General features: G+C 42.5%; 1 protein-coding gene and 1 pseudogene across 1 annotated transcript; both read right to left on the bottom strand.

Annotated features, from left to right (window-relative positions):
- Positions 1 to 237: 237 nt before the first annotated feature.
- Positions 238 to 8,281, bottom strand: LOC120063520 (annotated as a pseudogene).
- A 2,105-nt stretch (positions 8,282 to 10,386) lies between these two features.
- LOC120062669 (interferon-inducible GTPase 5-like) lies at positions 10,387 to 23,195 on the bottom strand. The gene is made up of 2 exons (XM_039012714.1): positions 22,622 to 23,195; positions 10,387 to 11,015 (listed from the first exon to the last, which is right to left on the bottom strand). Exons 1-2 carry the CDS (start codon positions 23,193 to 23,195, stop codon positions 10,387 to 10,389), a joined length of 1,203 nt encoding a protein of 400 aa, XP_038868642.1.
- Positions 23,196 to 23,442: the final 247 nt, after the last annotated feature.

The following is a 23,442-nucleotide window of genomic DNA, read 5'->3' as shown; positions in this document are numbered from 1 at the left end:
GTCTAAAGGTCTAAAGCTGTCATCAAGGCAAAGGGTGGCTACTTTGAAGAATCTCAGAATTGAAAATATATTTTGATTTAACACTTTTTTGTTTACTACATGATACCATAAGTGTTATTTCATAGTATTGATGTCTTCACCATTATTCTACAATGTAGAAAATAGTCAAAATAAAGAAAACCCCTTGAATATGTAGGTCTCCAAAATGTTTACTGGTACAGTACATACTGTACATAGTCAGTGTGTAGACAAGCCTTTGATGCAGTATTGTCTGATTGTTTCCAGTGTCTTATCCTGGTCAAAGGTCTCTTTTCTCCCCTCAGCCCTCATGTCGTTGGAGCGAACAAAGTAGAACTTCTTCTTCATCTTCTGGATCTCCTTGGCCAGAGTAATGTCATTGGCTCTGAATCGCTCTGATGAGACTATGATGAAAAAATCAAAGCGATCGAATTTAACTTTCTGAAGGTACTCTTCTGGTTTGAAGTTAGCGGTGCCAATACCAGGGAGATCCCAAACTATCATTTTTGGGTATTTTGGGTGGGGGTAAGCCTTTGCCTCCATGGTGGTTTCCACCACACCAGTTGGAGCAGCGCCGTCATCATTATTCTTCATGCCTCTGAACGCATTGACAAAGGTAGATTTACCGGAGCCTGTCTCTCCTGTGACAGCAACATTCAGCTCCACATTATTAATCTACTTCAAATAATCTTGAATCTTGCCTGCAGCTGTGGTCAAGCTGTTGTTCTTCAATGCTTCTTCAATCTCTCTTTGTACTGCTGAATGTTCTTTGTCATCAATATTCTCCATAATGCTATTCACGGCAATCGTATTTCCAATAAATGCAAGTAAATGTATGTTTGACAAGGGCGAGATTAGGAACAACAGGATATGCCACAATATATATATGATAACGCAGTCTTAGAACATGCCCACATGCCCACATGCCAACAAACACACACAGACACACAAGCACAACAAACACGCACACGCGCACACACACACACACACACACACACACACACACACACACACAAGTTCAAAAACAAGTACACCGTTAACTGGAAATGTGTATTTGATCACATTTAATTTTGGCCTGCCCGGTAACATCCCCAGACGGTAAAATAGTTAACCTGATGTAATTTGTTTACTGGGTTGTAGAACTGAGGGAGGCAGGCTACTATCTGGTCCTACCTCTCTCAGAGTTGCTTGGCCCTCACCTGTAGCGCCTCTAACATAGTTTAACGGCTGGAACCGGTTTACCAGGATTTCCCGCCCACTCCGTTTTTACGGGATAATACATTCCTATGAACACCGTGACGTTATGCCACAACTGTCAGGTCGATGTATCATCTTGGCAAAGGAAAAATAGAAATGTGTCTTTCTTTCCTCAGTATTGTTTTGAAGGTTCATACTTTGTGTTGAGGTCAATGACCTGACTTGACTAACTGGGGTGATGTCCAAAAAATGTAATTGCATTTTAAACATGCATTTGCATCAGCAATATATTACTACTTTGAACCCTTTGTTGGGTATAAATGGGTTAAATGCTAGGTGTTTAATTACAAAGCAGAAAACAGGCCATCTCTGCATCACACTTCAGCCCTTTCAGGGTCGTAACTTCTCTCCAGCTAAGTTATGTTTTGAAGGTTCATACTTTGAGTTGAGGTCAGTGACCTGACTTAAGTACCTGGGGTGATGTCAAAACATTTTCATTGCAAATTAAACATGCTTTGGCATCAGCAATACATTACTACTTTGACCCCTTTGTTGGGTATAAACAAGTTAAATGCTAGGGGTTTAATTTCCATTTGACTTTCATAAGCTACATTTGCGAGTGTTTGTCAATGTATGCTAGTAGCTTCCTACTTGTTTCAGCATCAAATGATAACTTGTAATGGGTCCTAGTCCATGTTAACCTGATGTAGTTTGTTTACTGGGTTGTAGAACTGAGGGATGTGGTTTGGGGTTGGTACATCAATTGTCTGTAAATTAGGATGTTGCCAAAATCAGGGGTAATGGTGTCAGTGCTAACTAATGTCACAGTTGTCAACTTGCATTAAAATTACTCTGCTGGGTGTATACTAGGCTTGAGTGTCCTATCCGACAATTAGTTTCCTATTAGTGAATGCTTACATGTAAAACCAGCTCTCGTATCATTAACCCATCGTTTTGGGGTTTGATCTTTATATGCCAGTAAAAAATATGTCAACTTGTCTAAGCTGGCAGGATACTATCTGGTCCTACCTCTCTGAGTTGCTTGGCCCTCACCTGTCGCGCCTCTAACATAGTTTAACGGCTGGAACCGGTTTACCAGGATTTCCCGCCCACTCCGTTTTTACGGGATAACACATTTCTATGAACAGCGTGACGTGAAATGGAACCTAAATTATACACAATGTCTGTCATGCAGGCCTTCTCTATCTGCATGACCAATAATCAACACTCTGGGTATGCCTTGTAGCGTACCGTGTTTACAGTCGGCAAGAATTCAAAAAGCGTGACCTTGAAATGCAGTTAATAACGTAACAAATTGGCTCCAACTTTTGACCTACCGGTAGGCTTACCTGCTTCTGTTCATACAAAAATGTCTGGCAAAGCCTGAATTCAGCCTGTTTTGAAGCAACATGTCAAAACAAGCGTTTAAAGTTAAACAGGTATGGCATATAGCCTATGCAAATATTTTTTTTTGCTACAGGGTAGGCCTACCAGGTTATTTTACATAGCCTATAGCCTATTTTATTTATTAACTGTGTTGAATGACCTCTGTTCTGACTTTTTGGTCAGAAGGTCTGATCACCCTTGCAAGAAAGATCAATGACATTGGTTGAAATGTAAATATAATATATAAATGCCGAAGAAGTATGAAGAAGTGTATTGTTGTTGACACAAATCTAACCAGATTTGTATTTACTGTATAACTATAAAACTTTTTTTTCTCTTGACCACTTATAATTTTTCAACAGTTCTGATTGTGAGTTGTTCAGGTGAGAAGGATAGAGAGAGCACTGCCCCTGAACTGTGAAGAAAGCACAAAGAGAGGGTGAGCTACTCACATACAAGTGCATACAAGTGCATGAGTGGTGTGAGGGAAACCTGTCTCTAGTCTATTTGAATATTCCTTGAATTCCCTTATGGTCTAAAATAATTTCCTTATGGAGTTGTCAAGGGTTCTAATTCAAATTTGATTTGTTATTCTGATTTTGTTTATTTTCTGGACGCATTAATTGTTGTGTGAGTCTTGTGTCCAAAGGGGGAATGACTGTAAGTGCTTGTAGAAAAGAGTGGTACAATCTGTGACCAATGTTTAATTTGTCAAGAACACAATGCAGGAAAGCAAGTACCGACCTCATTGTCAAGCCTACCAGTCCCCTGGGGCCCTTTGGTAGATAAGCAAATAGATTTTGTTCACATGCCTACCTGTAAAATAAAAAAATATATGTTGGTAATGGTTGAAAGCTACTCGAAAATGGATTGAAGCCTTCCCCACATCTAATGAGGAACCAAAGACTGTGGCTAAATGTTTTTGTTCCACGATTCGGTGTACCACGAAGTTATGATAAAGATAGGGGGACACATTTCAACTTGAAGATACTGAAATAACTGTGTGACATGATGCAAGTTAAGAGAATTGTGCATGTACCGTTTCACCCGGAAAGTTCTGGACTTGTAGAACGCTACTGTCACGACTTCCGCCGAAGTTGGCTCCTCTCCTTGTTCAGGCGGCGTTCGGCGATCGACGTCACCGGCTTTCTAGCCATCGCCGCTCCATTTCTCATATTCCATTGGTTTTGTCTTGTTCCATTACACACCTGGTTTTCATTCCATAATTACTGCATGTATATAGTCCTCTGTTTCCCCTCCATGTCTTTGTGTGTAATTGTTTGTTTGTTATGTGGATTATTGTCGGGCGTTTTACTTTTGCCATGTTCCGTGTTTTTGGCACGTTATTGTTTTTATGTGCTGTACTTTGTGGAACGGATTTAAAGTACGCCTGTTCACTACACTCTGCTCTCCTGCACCTGACTTCGGCTCCCGTACACACCCTTGACAGCTACAATGGCATTCTGAAAAATAAACTGCCAGAAATATGTGCTCAAACAAGTGTTAACTGTGTGAATGTGCTACCCATAGCCTTGTTTTCAATGTGTTCCACCCCAGTCCGGAAAACTGGTCTCAGTCCACATGAGGTACTGATGGCCCGTCCCATGAGGACCCCCGCATCACCACCAGCTGCAGTTCCAGATCTGCATCTGTTGGATTGACACTGATTAACTGTATTCGAGCTGTTCACTCACAGGTCTCTGCTGCCCAAACTCCCCCAGATGACCGTCCCCATCACGATCTCCAGCCCTGAGATTGGGTAATGGTCAGGAGGCACGACAGAAGTAAAAAAAACTTTAACGCCCAGGTGGAAGGGACCACATCAGATGACCCTCACCACCCCAACGGATGTAAAGTGCCTAGGGAAAGACACCTGGATCCACGCCTCCCACTGTAAGTAAATAGCAGAGCCAGAAGAAGATGTCACTCCTGTTAAGCCTACAACCAAGTAGGGGCACTCTGCTTTAACCTGGGCATCTTCTGGGTGATAGCAGACTTGGAGCCAAAGGTGGGTGAATGTTCTAGAAAACCTCTCCCCGACCTCTCCGCTCCAACGAGGCCTGGCTTCCACAGGGGGAAGCCCAGAAGTAGATGACCCCGCTGACCTGAACCTGATCTCTGATGACCCCGCTGACTTGAAGAGAAGCAGACTGAGAGCTTGATTGGGTGGAGGATGAAGTGTTTTACAGTATATAAGAAGATTTGATTTTAATAATCACACCTCTCTGCCCAAGCAACCCTTCACCCTGGCCTACACTCTCACAGGTTATTTTTGTAACAAAAATATAAACGCAACATGGAACAATTTCAAAGATTTTACCGAGTTACAGTTCATAGAAGGATATCAGTCAATTAAAATAAATGTATTAGTCCCTAATCTATGGATTTCACATGACAGGGCAGGGGCTCAGCCATGCTTGAGCCTGGGAGGGCATAGGCCCATCCACTTGGGAGCCAGGCCCACCCACTGGGGAGACAGGCCCAGCCAATCACAAAAGAGCTTTATTACAGACATAAATACTCCTCAGCATCCCCTCAGACAATCCCGCAGGTGAAGAAGCTGGATATGGAGGTCCTGGGCCTGCGTGGTTACATGTGGTCTGCGTTTGTGAGTCCGGTTGGACGTACTGCAAAAGTCTCTAAAATGACATTGGAGTGTGTATGCTAGTATGTATGCTAACCCTACTTCCTCAGTAAGTGGAACTATGTTTGTTGGGGAAAATCCTACTATTATCTGTCTATGTTGCCTATGTTGTTCCTGCTGTGCGTGCTACCCCAGTACCTGTGAATCAACCTTTCTCCCACTTGTATAGGAGGACCAAAAAAATTCTCTGCATTAATTACCAGTTACGGCACGACAACTTTTCTTGATTCCATTAGCGAACGAGCAAATTAAGTAGAAAGAATGGGTAATGCTACTGCTATTGAAGAAGTAACTGCTTAACTTGTGGCTATGCGTACTATGGTCTTACAGAATAGAATGGCTTTGGAAATTCTCCTAGCATCTAATGGAGGCACCTGTGCGGTGGTGGGTCAAGAATAATCTCTCTGTTCTCATGCCTGATGACATTTGTGAGGAGAAACTGCAGTATCTCCTCCCCGCCAGATTTTGATGACAACAGAAGTGCTCGCCACTGTCTCCCCCTTCATTCGGGGATCCAGATTGCCTTATTGGAAATTACCCCGATCCCTATGAACCTCAATAATTGTTAAGTTACTTTTCAGGAGTTCCATTCGGATCCCCCCTTTCTGTGTAAAATGCCAATTTCCCAGAAACCAGAAGGTTTTAAGTTCTGTCTGACAACAGCTCAGATATGTCATGTATGGTGATGCTTATGGCATCAAAGGGGGAATTGTGGCAGAATTGGGTTGGACTGTGATGTTATGCATTTCATAGACTCATGTTATGTCTGCAACCTAACACAAGGCCATTGTTCTCTGGAACTGTTGTTTTGTAAAATAACTCTTGTGTGAACATGATGATTGTTTTATCACTTCCCACGATATAAGGGACATGTAACCAGTTACTCTTGGAGCTCCTTCCCTGACTGAGCTCAGAGATGAATCTAACTTGCAGCTGCTCGTATGTATTAAAGAATCACTTATATCATGAAACATTTTTCTCTGCCTAATCTTTGGATCAAGTTTTCCACAACAGCCCTAATTGATATAGTAAGTATGTCAACGGTGTTAGTTTTAGTCAGAGAAATCAAGATGAAGCTGAGATTCAGGAGAGACATGCTACCCTCCCGTTAATGGCAATGGTGATATGAGTCTCCAGCTCAAGTGATTTTTGCAGTTCGTTCCAGTCATTGGCAGCAGAGAAGTGGACGGAAAGGCGGCCGAAGGAGGAATTGACTTTGGGGGTGACCAGAGAGATAAACCTGCTGGAGCGCGTGCTACGAGTGGGTGCTGCTATGGTGACCAGTGAACTGAGATAAGGCAGGGCTTTACCTAGCAGAGACTTATAGATGACCTGGAGCCAGTGGGTTTGGTGACGAGTATGATGCGAGGGCCAGCCAACGAGAGCGTACAGGTCGCAGTGGTGGTAGTATATGGGGCTTTGGTGACAAAACGGATGGCACTGTGATAGAATGCATCCAATTTGTTGAGTTGGGTGATGGAGGCTATTTTATAAATGACATCGTTGAAGTCGAGGATCGGTAGGATGGTCAGTTTTACGAGGGTATGTTTGACAGCATGAGTGAAGGATGCTTTGTTGTGAAATAGGAAGCCAATTCTAGATGTAATTTTGGATTGGAGATGCTTAATATGAGTCTGGAAGGAGAGTTTACAGTCTAACCAGACACCCAGGTATTTGTAGTTGTCTACATATTCTAAGTCAGAACCATCCAGAGTAGTGATGCTGGACGGGCGGACAGGTGCGGGTAGTGATCGGTTGAAGAGCATGCATTTAGTTTTACTTGTATTTAAGAGCAGTTGGAGGTCACGGAAGGAGAGTTGTATGGCATTGAATCTCGTCTGGAGGTTAGTTAATACAGTGTCCAAAGAAGGGCCAGAAGTATACAGAATGGTGTCGTCTGCGTAGAGGTGGATCAGAGAATCCCCAGCAGCAAGAGCGACATCATTGATGTATACAGAGAAGAGAGTCGGCCCAAGAATTGAACCTTGTGGCACCCCCATAGAGACTGCCAGAGGTCCGGACAACAGGCCCTCAGGTTAGCATGTGTTGGGAATATGATCTTTGACCCTTTCTCACTCATCATTATTCACGACTCATTCAGGATAATCTGTAATCATGGTAGCATCCACATTAATGTAGAAGTGATTAGAAACATTCTATTCTTATTTACAACAAAAGTGACTCCAAAATTACTTAATACATTATTTACCATTCATTTGAAACTGAAAAGCAGCTTCTATTTCGAGGCCATCAGACATTAAAAACTGTAATATCTTATTGATATGAGAATTTTGTTATCAATGTTCATAAATTTCAATTAATCTAATTTGTCTGCAAACCAGAGTTTGTAAAGTTCTGGTTTAAATGAAACAGATGGAATTCCCAGTTTACAAAAGTCAAATCAATGTTTATTCACGAGAGCTCTCCAGTTCATGTACAAAGACATTCATTTCATACCATTCTCCTTACTTACGCACACACATGCACACTAACATTAGGAGAGCTAACTTCTTCTCCAGAATTCTCACCACGATTTATCACTACCCAGCCGACAGTTCCATTCCCCCGAGATTAGGGAAACCTGGAGGGGAACTCCCTGTCCTATCGTACATTTTTCAGAGTTCTAGCAGGGTCGGTTCAAACACAGTTTAATTGTTCTCTGTGTTGTCTTTAGGCACACACACATTCCTCTCTTCCCCAGTCCAACCTAGTTGGACTTATGTTTAATATTTTTAATTACTCCTTTTCCATGCTACATAACCTATAATCCCTAATGGTTAAGTTTCTGGGTAGAATTATTTAATCATATCTTTAACCTTATAAATTCTTTTATCACTTATGTGATAAGTCGTGGCTGAACGAAGATACGGATAATATACAGTTGCCTGGGTTTTCCATGCATCGGCAGGACAGAACAGCTATGTCTGGTGAGACGAGGGGCGGGGGTGTGTGTTTATTTGTCAATAACAGCTGGTGTGCAATGTCTAATATTAAGGAAGTCTTGAGGTATTGCTCACCTGAGGTGGAGAACCTCATGATAGGCTGTAGACCACACTATCAAGAGAGTTATCTATATTTTTAGTAGCCGTCTATTTACCACCACAAACAGATGCTGGCACTAAGACCGCACTTTATAAGGCCATAAGCAAACAAGAAAATGCTCATCCAGAAGCGGCGCTCCTAGTAGCCGGGGACTTTAATGCATTCAAACTTAAATCAGTCATACCTCATTTCTACCAGCATGTCACATGTGCAACTGTAACAGGGTTGCTTATGTTTCCACTTGCCTCTAAAGAAAGGTGTATTTAATGTACAACCATTCTTATTGGTTGATTCAACTCTGATGACAATAAGGCGTGTTGTGATTGGCCCCGCTTGCAGATAGGCGGAGATCGCGAACGTCAGGTCTTCCCAGTATGAAAATGTGATGCAAGGGGTAGGTCACGCTCTGAATAGTATTTTCTCTTTTCTATTTTACAATGTGTACAAGTTTGCTGTACGTTACTGATTTATACATGTCTGGGTATATGGTACCTGTTAGCGATTGAGGGGCTTTCTGGGATGTGCTTTGGCATATGACTGCTTTAAATAAGTGTGTTAGCTAGCATACACCGATGTAATGGTCACATAAGCCCACTGCTGACACAGTTGTCTTCATGCTACAGATTTTGCCATCGACGGCCATCAATATCATTAAGCTCTGCACAACTAACGTGCTGTTTCCTATTTAACAACATAAATAAATGATGCTCAACTGGGACCACTGGCTGATGTGATTTATTTGGACAAATCACAACGCAAGGAGAGTACGATTTACATCTGTTACACAACCAGAGGAAGAAAAACTCTAGACCACCTTTACTCCACGCACAGAGACCCATACAAAGCTCTCCCTCGCCCTCCATTTGGCAAATCTGACCATAATTATATCCTCCTGATTCCTGCTTACAAGCAAAACCAGAGCAGGAAGTGGTCACATAAGACGGATGCTCCGCTACAGGATTGTTTTGCTAGCACAAACTGGAATATGTTTTGTGAATCATCCAAAGGCTTGAGGAGTGTATCACCTCAGCCAACAGTTTCATCAATAACTGCATCCACAATGTTGTCCCCACAGTGACTCTATGTACATATCCCAAACAGAACTGCCGCTTTAAAGGAGTGGGATACTAATCCAGACACTTATAAGAAATTTCGCTATGCCAATGGATGAACCATTAAACAGGCATAGCATCAATACAGGACTAAAATCAAGCACCTTTGTTGTACATTATAAAAGTTTATTTTGATCACTATAAGAGAATGTCATGATAATGTAATCACAGTTACAATGTGCATTCACTGAGATTACAGAATACATTTTAAATAAAGAAAAAGCTGAGATTCAGGAGATGCCACCTAGGGAACTGGACAATCATTTATTTTGTTTTTATGTTATCATGTAGAACCACAACCTATATAATATATTGGACAGTTAACATTGATTCTTTCTAAACTAGGATTATTTTCAAATCCACTTTCTAGAGGTAGCAACATTTAAATATCATGTAATAGTTTCAAATCACATCCGATTTGGTTCTCAAAAGTCTAGGATTACATAGATTATACTGAAGTTAAATGGTAAAATCTGATTTATATTTTTGGAGTATATACTGTATTTTCAGAGTAATTTACTACGAGTAAAAAGATCCCAATATGAATTTCCCATCTACTGCAGTAAGATTATATCATGCTAGCCTATATTAAAACTATTGTGACCTTACTATCCCATTGATCAATTACATTTGATTTGTACATTTACTGGCTGACCATCAGTCTACTCAGTGACAGGCGTCTCAAGTGCTACTCCCACCAATCTATCTGCGTCTTGGCTCAGGCTGTTAAGTGTGGAAGTCAGTAGGTAGCAGAATGCAGCAAAGACAACCCCACGCCATTATATCATGCTTGCCTATATTAAAACTATTGTGAACTTAATGTCCCATTGATCAATTACATTTGATTTGTACATTTATTTTCAAGCTGCATAATTTAGTTATCTACTTTTAACTGTATTTCCTTGATTGCATTTCCTTGTTTGAAGACAGTGTTCAAGAAAGAATGCAAACACAGATCTAGATTGCAATTCAATCTTGAACATTATCTCACTCATTGGCCATCAGTGCCTTCATCAGAACATTGTCTGCATCATCAGCCAGCTCGTTCAGACACATGCTCAACATGTAGTGGGTTGTACTTAAGGAAATCCCTGCTGCAGCATTGCTGCCGACAGCAGGAATGTTACTGAACAGGTACGCAGGCATCATCATCGCTGTTAGAGCTACACTTTGAAGCAACTTGACAATCACATCTTTGTTTATTTTGATTTGGTTCAGAGGTGACTTGAGGACTGCTTTCAGCTCCTCCACCGACACATTCATTCTGTTTGCAAGGCTCTGCAGGGACTCATCATCAAGACCGAAAGCGTAATAGTACCTCCGGACCTCATATACCAATATGCTTAAATCTACAGCAAAGGAAAGGCCTGGGATAGGTAGTACTGCCACGGTGCCAGATACTAAAGCTAGTCTCCATATGTTGGCTTTGAAAGCCTCCTTCTTCCTCTGGTTGATTTTCAGGGTTAAATTAGGGATGGACAACAGTAGTACATGCCTCTTGTGTTCAGGAAGCTCTTTCTCCATTGTCTCCTCCAGGTCAGGGAAATCATAGTGACCAAGGTCAAAACTGGAGATGAGAAAGACCTTAGGAGAGCCCAGACCCTGATCCTCAAGCCCTGAGGAGCAAAACAAAGTAAAGTCAAATACAACCCCACTAACTACAATATGAAAAAACAAATTCTGTTTGTATTTGTTTAGCAGTAGAATACATTAATGTACCAGTCAAAAGATTGGACACACCTACTCATTCAAGGCTTTTTCTTTATTTTTACTATTTTCTACATTGTAGAATAAGAGTGAATACATCAAAACTATGAAATAAGACATCTGGAATCATATAGTAACCAAAAAAGTGTTAAACAAATCAAAATATATTTTCTATTTGAGATTCTTCAAAGTAGCCACCCTTTGCCTTGATGACAGCGTTGCACACTCTTGGCATTCTCTCAACCAGCTTCAACTGGAATCCTTTTCTTGAAGGAATTCCCACATATGCTGAGCACCTGTTGGATGCTTTTCCTTCACTCTGCAGTCCGACTCATCCCAAACCATCTCAATTTGGTTGAGTTCGGGTGATTGTGGAGGCCAGGTCATCTAATGCAGCACTCCATCAAATGAAATCACATTTTATTAGACACATTTTTTTAGCAAGGCTCTGCAGGTGACACATTTTCACTGTCTTTTTACTGGTGTACATCTTTTGTTTTCGGTGCATGTCAAATCAAATCAGAGTTTATTTGTCACGTGCGCCGAAAACAAAAGGTGTACACCAGTAAAAAGACAGTGAAAATGAAGGAGTATTATTTTTGGTATCAACAGAAGGAGTATTATTTTTGGTACCATTCGAAATGAGGTTTGTGCAAATGTGAATTGAATGTCGGAGAATATAACAAAATAGATCTGGTAGAAGAAAATAGAAAAAAACAATTGTTTAAAAAAAAATATTACCACCATCTTTGAAATGCAACAGAAAGGTCCCACATCTAGCCATCACTCTGTTTGTAATTCTGATGGTGTCCACAAGATGGCAGCAGTGTATGTGCAAAGTTTCAGATGGATAACTTGAAGTATGAGCCAACTACATGACATTTAGTGTGAAGTCACCTAGGTACATTTGGGCAAATCTGCAAGAATATCGTCAAATCTGTATACTTGGATTTTGACTTAGCTTTTCCAGTACTAATAGCCATATTATAAGTTCAACATTTGCAATACACACAGTTTTCATAACTTCATAACTCTCCCTATTCATATCATTTTTGTCCAAAAGGAAAAGGTTTTCTGTCGCACAAGGTTAGCAGCTACATTTTGTGACAGATACGGGGTTACCCGACACTGTCATAAAGCCCGATTGGTGCTTGTTTGACAAAGTTACAGTCAATCAAGTGAAGACCGCCCGCGTCATTGGCATGCAATGAAGGCATCGCTCTCTGACCAAATTTGGTGTCCTATAGGATATATTACACCCCTAATGATGTAGCGAAGTCTGGTTACGTTCTAGGATCTCTGAGGAATACATACAAACATGATTTGACTGGTTGAAACAACATTTAGGGTTAGATTTTCACAGATTACTTTCTTTGAAAATTGAACGAGTGGAAATACAAAATGGATCGTGCATGCAACATGGACCTTTTTAGGATATGAAAAGGATTTTATCTAACAAAATGACACTTCATGTTATCTCTGGGACCCATTGGATGATAAACCAGAGCAATATTTCAGAATGTAAGTACACATTTCACCTTCAGAGGCGAATTTATCAAACCCATCACGGAGAAAAAAGTGTTTTGTTGTTAGGAGCTCTCTTCAAGCAATAGCATGGCATTTTTTCACAGTAATAGCTACTGTAAATTGGACAGTGCAGTTATATTACCAAGAAATTAAGCTTTCAGCCGATATAAGACACTTATATGTACCGACATTTGTTGTTTCTCTAATATCTGCGATCGTGACACAAGGCGCTGATGATTTACAACTGTCCCATTAACAGGATGTCTAACCCTAAGAAGTTACGAGCCCCTAACCGACAGTGCAGTAAAAAAAACACGGATAAGAATAAGAAAGTACATGTACAGTTGAAGTTGGAAGTTTACATACACTTAGGTTGGAGTCATTACAACTTTTATTTTGTAATGGATCGGATCCCAGCAGGCGACCCAAAACAACGGCACCGCAGAAGGGGCAGACGAAGCGGTCTTCTGGTCAGGCTCCATAAACGGCACATCGCGCACCGCTCCCAAGCATACTACTCGCCAATGTCCAGTCTCTTGACAACAAGGTAGACAAAATCCGAGCAAGGGTAGCATTCCAGAGAGACATCCGAGACTGTAACGTTCTTTGTTTCATGGAAACATGGCTCACTCGAGACACGAATCTGAGTCGGTACAGCCACCTGGTTTCTTCACGCATCGAGCCGACAGAAACAAGCCTCTCTCTGGTAAGAAGAAGGGCGGGGGTGTATGCCTTATGATTAACGAGACGTGGTGTGATCATAACAACATACAGGAACTCAAGTCCTTTTGTTCACCTGACTTAGAATTCCTCACAATGAAATGCCGATCGCAATATCTACCAAGAGAATTCTCTTCGATCCTAATCACAGTCGTGTATATTCCCCCCAAGCAGACACATCGACGGCCCTGAAAGAACTTCACTGGACTCTATGTAAACTGGAAACCACATATCCTGAGGCTGCATTTATTGTAGCCGGGATAATCTGAAAACAATGCTCCCCAAATTCTATCAGCATATCGATTGTGCTACCAGGGCTGGCAAAACCCTAGACCACTGTTATTTTAACTTCCGTGACTCATATAAGGCCCGCCCCTCCCTCCCTTCGGAAAAGCTGACCACGACTCCATTTTGTTGCTCGCAGCCTATAGACAGAAACTATAACAGGAAGCACCCGTGCTCAGGTCTGTTCAACGCTGGTCCGACCAATCGGATTCCACGTGTCAAGATTGCTTCGATCACGTGTACTGGGATATGTTCCGCATTGCGGCGAACAACAACATTGACGAATACGCTGATTCGGTGTGCGAGTTTATTAACAAGTGCATCGGTGATGTTGTACCCACAGCATCTATTAAAACATTCCCCAACCAGAAACCGTGGATTGATGGCAGCATTCGCGCAAAACTGAACGCGCGAAACACGGCTTTTAATCAGGGTAAGGTAACTGGAAACATGACCAAATACAAACAGTGTAGCTATTCCCTCCGCAAGGCAATCAAACAAGCTAAGCGTCAGTACAGAGACAAAGTGGAGTCGCAATTCAACGGCTCAGACACGAGAGGTATGTGGCAGGGTCTACAGTCAATCACGGACTACAAAAGAAAAACCAGCCCCATCGCGGATCACGATGCCTTGCCTCCAGACAGACTAAACAACTTTTTTGCTCGCTTTGAGGACAATACAGTGCCACTGACACGGTCCGCTACCAAAACCTGCGGGCTCTTCTTCACTGTAGCCAACGTCAGTAAAACATTTGAACATGTTCACCCTCGCAAGGCTGCAGGCCCAGACGGCATCCCTGGCCGCGTCCTCAGAGCATGCGCAGACCAGCTGGCTGGTGTGTTTACAGACATATTCAATCAATCCTTTTCCCAGTCTGCTGTCCCCACATGCTTCAAGAGGGCCACCATTGTTCCTGTTCCCAAGAAAGCTAAGGTAACTGAGCTAAATGACTACCTCCCTGTAGCACTCACTTCCGTCATCATGAAGTGCTTTGAGAGACTAGTCAAGGACCATATCACCTCCACCCTACCTGACACCCTAGACCCACTCCAATTTGCTCACCGCCCCAATAGGTCCACAGACGACGCAATCGCCATCACACTGCACACTGCCCTAACCCATCTGGACAAGAGGAGTACCTATGTAAGAATGCTGTTCATCAATTACAGCTCAGCATTTAACACCATAGTACCCTCCATACTCGTCATTAAGCTCGAGACCCTGGGTCTCGACCCCGCCCTGTGCAACTGGGTCCTGGACTTCCTGACGGGCCGCCCCCAGGTGGTGAGGGTAGGTAACAACATCTCCACCTCGCTGATCCTCAACACTGTGTCCCCACAAGGGTGCATTCTCAGCCCTCTCCTGTGTACTCCCTGTTCACCCACAACTGCGTGGCCGTGCACGCCTCCAACTTAATCATCAAGTTTGCAGACGACACTACAGTGGTAGGCTTGATTACCAACAACGACGAGACGGCCTACAGGGAGGAGGTGAGGGCCCTCGGAGTGTGGTGTCAGGAAAATAACCTCACACTCAATGTCAACAATACAAAAGAGATGATTGTGGACTACAGGAAACAGCAGACGGAGCAGCCCCCTATCTACCTTGACGGGACAGTAGTGGAGAGGGTGTAGAGTTTTAAGTTTCTCGGCTTACACATCACAGACAAACTGAAATGGTCCACCCACACAGACAGAGTGGTGAAGAAGGCGCAGCAGCGCCTCTTCAACCTCAGGAGGCTGAAGAAATTTGGCTTGTCACCAAAAACACTCACAAACTTTTACAGATGCACAATCGAGAGCATCCTGTCGGGCTGTATCAACGCCTGGTACGGCAGCTGCTCCGCCCATAACCGGAAGGCTCTCCAGAGGGTAGTGAGGTCTGCACAACGCATCACCGGGTGCAAACTACCTGCCCTCCAGGACACCTACATCACCCGATGTCACAGGAAGGCCAAAGAGATCATCAAGGACAACAACCACCTGAGCCACTGCCTGTTCACCACGCTATCATCCAGAAGGCGAGGTCAGTACAGGTGCATCAAAGCGGGGACTGAGAGACTGAAAAACAGTTTCTATCTCAAGGCCATCAGACTGTTAAACAGCCATCACTAACATTGAGTGTCTGCTGCCAACATACTGATTCAATTCCAGCCACTTTAATAATGGAAAAATGTATGTAATCAATTTATCACTATCCACTTTATATAATGTTTACATACCCTACATTACTCATCTCATATGTATATACTGTACGCTATGCCATCTACTGCATCTTGCCATCTTGATGTAATTAAATGTATCACTAGCCACTTTAAACAATGCCGCTTTATATAATGTTCTCATACCCTACATTACTCATCTCATATGTATATACTGTACATATTCGTATTCATTCCTTTACACTTGTGTGTATAAGGTAGTTGTTGTGAAATTGTTAGGTTAGATTACTTGTTAGATATTACTGCATGGTCGGAACTAGAAGCACAAGCATTTCGCTACACTTGCATTAAATCTGCTAACCATGTGTATGTGACAAACACATTTGATTTGATTTGATTTGACATTTCTTGTTAACAAACTATAGTTTTGGCAAGTCGGTTAGGACATCTACTTTGTGCATAACATATGTAATTTTTCCAACAATTGTTTACAGACTATTTCACTTATAATTCACTGTATCACAATTCCAGTGGGTCAGAAGTTTACATACACTAAGTTGACTGTGCCTTTAAACAGCTTGGAAAATTCCATGAAATTATGTCATGGCTTTAGAGGCTTCTGATAGGCCAATTGACATAATTTGAGTCAATTGGAGGTGTACCTGTGGATGTATTTCAAGGCCTACCTTCAAACTCTGTGCCTCTTTGCTTGACATCATGGGAAAATCAAAAACAATCAACCAAGACCTCCACAAGTCTGGCTCATCCTTGGGAGCAATTTCCAAATGCCTGAAAGTACCACGTTCATCTGTACAAACAATAGTACGCAATTATATAGACAATGGGACCACACAGCTGTCATACCGCTCAGGAAGGAGATGCATTCTGTCTCCTACAGATGAACGTACTTTGGCGCAAATCAATCCCAGAACAACAGCAAAGGACCTTGTGAAGATGCTGGAGGAGACAGGTACAAAACTATCTATATCCACAGTAAAACGAGTCCTATATCGACATAACCTGAAAGGCCGCTCATCAAGGAAGAAGCCACTGCTCCAAAACCGCCAAAGAAAGGCAGACTACGGTTTGCAACTGCACATGGGGACAAAGATCATACTTTTTGGAGAAATGTCCTTTGGTCTGAAGAAACAACAATAGAACTGTTTGGCCATAATGACCAATGTTATGTTTGGAGGAAAAAGGGGGAGGTTTGCAAGCCGAAGAACACCATCCCAACCAAGCACGGGGGAGGCAGCATCATGTTGTGGGGGTGATTTGCTGCTGAAGGGACTGGTACACTTCACAAAATAGATGGCTTCATGAGGGAGGACAATTATGTGGATATATTGAAGTAACATCTCAAGACATCAGTCAGGAAGTTAAAGCTTGGTCGCAAAAGGGTCTTCGAAATGGAACTGAAAAAGTGTTTGCGAGCAAGGAGGCCTACAAACCTGATTCAGTCAGGACTGTCAGGAAGAATGGGCCAAAATACCCCCCTGATTGTGGGAAGCTTGTGGTAAGCTACCTGTAACATTTGACCCAAGTTAAACAATTTAAAGGCAATGCTACCAAATACTAATTGAGTGCATGTAAACTTCTGGGAATGTGATGAAAGAAATAAAAGCTGAAATAAATCATTTTCTCTATTTTTCTGACATTTCATATTCTTAAAATAAAGTTGTGATCCTACCTGACCTAAGACAGGAAATGTTTACTAGGTTTATATGTCAGGAATTGTGAAAAACTGAGTTTAAATGTATTTGGCTAAGGTGTGTGTAAACTTCCGACTTCAACTGTATGTAGATTCAATTAAATTCACTATTTATGGATGACAACAGAGAGTGGGTGTGGTGTGGAGAGGGTAGGGGGTCAATGGGAATAGTCTGGGTAGCATTTTGACTAGATGTTCAGGGGTCTTATGGTTTGGGGGTAGATGCTGTTTAGAAGCCTCTTTGACCTAGACTTGGTGCTCCGGTACCGCTTGACGTGTGGTAGCAGAGAGTACAGTCTATGACTAGAGAGGCTGGAGTCTGACAATTTTCAGGGCCTTCCCCTGACACCACCTGGTATAGAGGTCTTGAATGGCAGGATCCTTGGCCCCAGTGATGTACTGGGCCGTTCGCACTACCCTCTGTCGTGCCTTGTGTTTGGAGGCCGAGCAGTTGCCATACCAGGCAGTGATGCAACCAGTCAGGATGCTCTCAATGGTGCAGCTGTAGAAACTTTTGAGGATCTGAGGACCCATGCCAAACCGTTTCAGTCTCCTGAGGGGGAATAGGTTTTGTTGTGCCCTCTTCACGACTGTAATGGTGTGCTTGGACCATTTTAGTTTGTTGGTGATGTGGACACCAAGGAACTTGAAGCTCTCAACTTGCTCTACTGCAGCCCCGTCGATGAGAATGGAGGCGTGCTCAGTCCTCCACAATCATCTCCTTTGTCTTGATCACTTTGAGGGAGAGGTTGTTGTCCTGGCACAACACGGCCAGGTCTCTGACCTCCTCCCTATAGGCTGTCTCGTTGATGTCGGTGATCAGGCTTACCACTGTTGTGTCATCGGCAAATGTAATGATGGTGTTGGAGTCGTACCTGGCCGTGCAGTCTTGAGTGAACAGGGAGTACAGGAGGGGGCTGATCACGCACCCCTGAGGGTCTCCAGTGTTGAGGATCAGCATGGCGGATGTGTTATTACCTACCCTTACCACCTGTGGGCGGCCCGTCAGGAAGTCCAAGATCCAGTTGCAGAGGGAGATGTTTAGTCACAGGGTCCTTAGCTTATTGATGAGCTTTGAGGGCACTGTGGTGTTGAATGCTGATCTGTAGTCAATGAATAGCATTCTAACATAGTTGTTCCTTCTGTCCAGGTGGGAAAGGGCAGTGTGGAGTGCAATAGAGACTGCATCATCTGTGGATCTGTTGGGGCTGTTGTGCTTCCCTTTGAAGTCTGTAATGGTTTGCAGGCCCTGCCACATCCGACGAGCGTCAGAGCCGGTGTGGTAAGACTCGATCTAGTCCTGTATTGATGCTTTGCCTGTTTGATGGTTCATTGGATGGAATAGCGGGAGTTCTTATAAGCTTCCGGGTTAGAGTCCCGCTCCTTGAAAGCGGCAGTTTTAGCCTTTAGCTCAGTGAGGATGCGGCTTGTAATCCATGATTTCTGGTTGGGTTATGTACGTACGGTCACAGTGGGGACGATGTCATCGATGCACTTATTTGATGAAGCCAATGACAGATGTGGTGTACTCCTCAATGCCATTGGAGGAATCCCTGAACAAATTCCAATCTATGCTAGCAAAACAGTACTGTAGCTTAGCATCTGCTTCATCTAACCACTTCTTTATTGATCTAGTCACTGGTGCTTCCTGCTTTAATTTTTGCTTGTAAGCAGGAATCAGGAGGATGGAATTATGGTCAGATTTGCCAAATAGATGGCCAGTGAGGGCTTTATATGCATCTCTTTGTGTGGAGTATAGGTGGTGCAGAGTTATTTTGCCCCAGGTTGCACATTTAACATGTTGATAGAAATGAGGTAAAACTGATATATCTATGATATATCTGATATATCTATAATTCTGTGCATAATAGTTGTATCTTTCATCAAAGTTTATGATGAGTATTTATGTTATTTGACGTGGCTCTCTGCAATTTCTCTGGATATTTTGGAGGCATTTCTGAACATGGCGCCAATGTAAACTGAGGTTTTTGGATATAAATATGAACTTTATCGAACAAAACATATATGTATTGTGTAACATGAAGTCCTATGAGTGTCATCTGATGAAGATCATCAAAGGTTAGTGATTCATTTATCTCTATTTCTGCTTTTTGTGACTCCTGTCTTTGGCTGGAAAAATTGCTGTGGTTTTCTGTGATTTGGCGGTGATCTAACATAATCGATTGTGGTGCTTTCGCTGTAAAGCCGTTTTGAAATCGGAGACTGTGGTGGGATTATCAATAAGTGTATCTTTAAAATGGTGTGAAATACTTGTATGCTTGAGGAATTTTAATTATGAGATTTCTGTTGTTTGAATTTGGCGCCCTGCACTTTCACTGGCTGTTGTCATATCTATCCCGTTAACGGGATTGCAGCCATAAGAAGTTTTAAGTTTAACTGCATTAAGGTCCCCAGCTACTAGGAGCACCACCTCTGGGTGAGCGTTTTCGAGTTTGCTAATGGCGGAATACAGCTCATTCAATGATATCTTGGTGCCAGTCTCTGACTGTGGTTGTATGTAAACAGCTACAAAGAATATAGATGAGAACTCTCTCGGTCGGTAATGTGGTCTGCAGCTTATAATGAGAAACTCTACCTCAGGCGAGCAATGGCTCAAGACTTCCTTAGATATCGTGCACCAGCTGTTGTTTACAAAAATACATAGACCACCGCCCCTTGTCTTACCAGACGCCGCTGTTCTATCCTGCCGGTACATCGTATAACCAGCCAGCTGTATGTTGATATTGTCGTCGTTCAACCACGACTCCGTGAAGCATAAGATGTTACAGTTTTAATGTCCCGTTGGTAGGTTAATCTTCCCAATAACTCGTCCATTTATTGTCCAAAGGTTGCATGTTTGCGAGCAGAATTAGGGGGAGTGAGGGTTTATTAGATCATTGCCTACTCCTCAGAAGGCAGCCCGCCCTCCGACCTCTCTTTCTCTGCCTCCTCTTCCTGCAGATCACTGGGGTCGGGGCCTGTTCCCGAGGGAGCCGTGCATCCTCGGGCTCGTCAGAGTCGTGAAAGAAGAAAAAGGATTCTGCTAGTCCGTGGTGAGTAATCGCAGTCCTGATGTCTAGAAGTTATTTTTGGTCATAAGAAATGGTAACGGAAACATTATGTACAAAAATAGAAAAAACAACGCAGATAAACAAACAAAAAAACACAATCGGTTGGGGGCACATAAATGTCTGCCGTCTGCTCGGGCGCCATTTTAATTCACTCTCCATCTTGGCAAATAGACAGCCTGGAGGTGTGTTGGGTCATTGTCCTGTTGGAAAACAAATGATAGTCCAACTAAGTGCAAACCAGATGGGTGGCATATTGCTGCAGAATACTGTGGTAGCCATGCTGGTTAATTTTGTTAGGGCTGGGGTCATTTTTTCTCAATTTCCGCCTGGCTGACGTGCCCAAAGTAAACTGCCTGTTGCTCAGGCCCTGAAGCCAGGATATGCATATAATTAGTACCATTGGAAAGAAGACACTTTGAAGTTTGTAGAAATGTTAAAATAATGTAGGAGACTTTACCACAATAGATATGGTAGGAGAAAATCCAAAGAAAATCCAATGAAACGTATAGTGAAAAAATGTAATCTAGCTCCCAATATGCAATTCCTATGGCTTCCACTGGGTCTCAGTAGTCTTTGTCCAAGGTTTCAGACTTCTTTCTTCCAAAACAAGTAAGACATGTGAGTTTTACTACCGGGACACAGACTTGGAAATGAGTGTATGTGTGCGCGACGAAGAGGACACGCACCTGCTAATATTGTTTCCCTATTGAACATACTTCTTTCCGTATGAAATATTATAGTTTAATTACATTTTAGGGTAACTGAGGATTACATTGAAACGTTTTTTGACAGGTTGAAACAAAGTTTAGGGGTACAGTGCAGTTAATTTAACAAGAATTTAAGCTTTCAACCGATATAAGACACTTATGTGGACATAAATGTTTAATGTCCATAATTTTATGATTATTTATTTGAATTGCGCGCCCTCCAGGTTCACCGGAAGTTGTCCCGCTAGCGGGATGCCTAGCCCATCGAAGTTTTAAGTGTGCCTTGAATTCTAAATAAATCACAGACAGTGTCATCAGCACAGCACCTCCACACCATCACACATCCTCCTCCATGCTTCACGGTGGGAACCACACATGTAGAAACCATCCGTTCACCTACTCTGCGTTCCAAAAAGACACGGCAGTTTGAACCAAAAAATCTCCAATTTGGACTCCAGACGAAAGGACAGATTTCCACCTGTCTAATGTCCATTGCTCGTGTTTCTTGGCCCAAGCAAGTCACTTATTATTATTGGTGTCCTTTAGTAGTGGTTTTGTTGCAGCAATTCAACCATGAAGGCCTGATTCACGCAGTCTCCTCTGAACAGTTGATGTTGAGATGTGTCTGTTTCTTGAACTCTGTGAAGCATTTATTTGTGCGTCAATTTTTGAGGCTGGTAACTCTAAGGAACTTCTCTTCAGCAGAGGTAACTCTGGTTCTTCCTTTCCTGTGGCGGTCCTCATGAGAGCCAGTTTCATCATAGAGCTTGACGTTTTTTGCCACTGCACCTGAAGAAATTTTCAAAGTTCTTGAAATTTCCGACATTGACCGACCATGTCTTAAAGTAATGATGGACTGTCATTTCTCTTTGCTTTTTTGGCCTGTCCTTGCCATAGTTGGTCTTGGTCTTTTACCAAATAGGGCTATGTTTTGTATACCACCCCTACCTTGTCACAACACAATTGATTGCTCAAACACATTAAGGAAAGAAATTCCACAAATATACATTTAACAAGGCACACCTGTTAAGGCACACCTGCATTCCAGGTGACTACCTCATGAAGCGGTTTGAGAGAATGCCAAGAGTGTGTAAAGCTGTCATCAAGGCAAAGGGTGGCTACTTTGAAGAATCTCAAATTGAAAATATATTTTGATTTAACACTTTTTTGTTTACTACATGATTCCATAAGTGTTATTTCATAGTTTTGATGTCTTCACCATTATTCTACAATGTAGAAAATAGTCAAAATAAAGAAAACCCCTTGAATATGTAGGTCTCCAAAATGTTTACTGGTACAGTACATACTGTACATAGTCAGTGTGTAGACAAACCTTTGATGCAGTATTGTCTGATTGTTTCCAGTGTCTTATCCTGGTCAAACGTCTCTTTTCTCCCCTCAGCCCTCATGTCGTTATCAATCTTGGAGCGAACAAAGTAGAACTTCTTCTTCATCTTCTGGATCTCCTTGGCCAGAGTAACGTCACTGGCTCTGAATCGCTCTGATGAGACTATGATGAAGAAATCAAAGCGATCGAATTCAACTTTCTGAAGGTACTCTTTTGGTTTGAAGTTAGCAGTGCCGATGCCAGGGAGATCCCAAACTGTCATTTTGGGGTATTTTGGGTGGGGGTAAGCCTTTGCCTCCATGGTGGTTTCCACCACACCAGTTGGAGCAGCGCCGTCATCATTATACTTCATGCCTCTGAACGCATTGACAAAGGTAGATTTACCGGAACCTGTCTCTCCTGTGACAGCAACATTCAGCTCCACATTATTAAACTTCTTCAAATAATCTTGAATCTTGCCTGCAGCTGTGGTCAAGCTGTTGTTCTTCAATGCTTCTTCAATCTTTCTTTGAAATGCTGAAAGTTCTTTGGCATCAATATTCTCCATAATGCTATTCATGGCAATCGTATTTCCAATAAATGCAAGTAAAGGTATGTTTGACAATGGCGAGACTAGAAACAACTGGATATGCCACAGTATTTACATGATAACACAGTCTTAGAACACGCCCACATGCCAGCAAACACATGCACACACACAAGTTCAAAACATGTACACCCATAACTGGAAATGTGTATATGAACACATTTAATTTTGGCCTGCCTGGTGACATAACCAGGCGGTAAAATAGTTAATAGACCAATAA

Source organism: Salvelinus namaycush, chromosome 18, assembly GCF_016432855.1.
Source record: "Salvelinus namaycush isolate Seneca chromosome 18, SaNama_1.0, whole genome shotgun sequence".
Classification (NCBI taxonomy): domain Eukaryota; kingdom Metazoa; phylum Chordata; class Actinopteri; order Salmoniformes; family Salmonidae; genus Salvelinus; species Salvelinus namaycush.
This window is presented reverse-complemented; position numbering and strand designations above follow the sequence as displayed.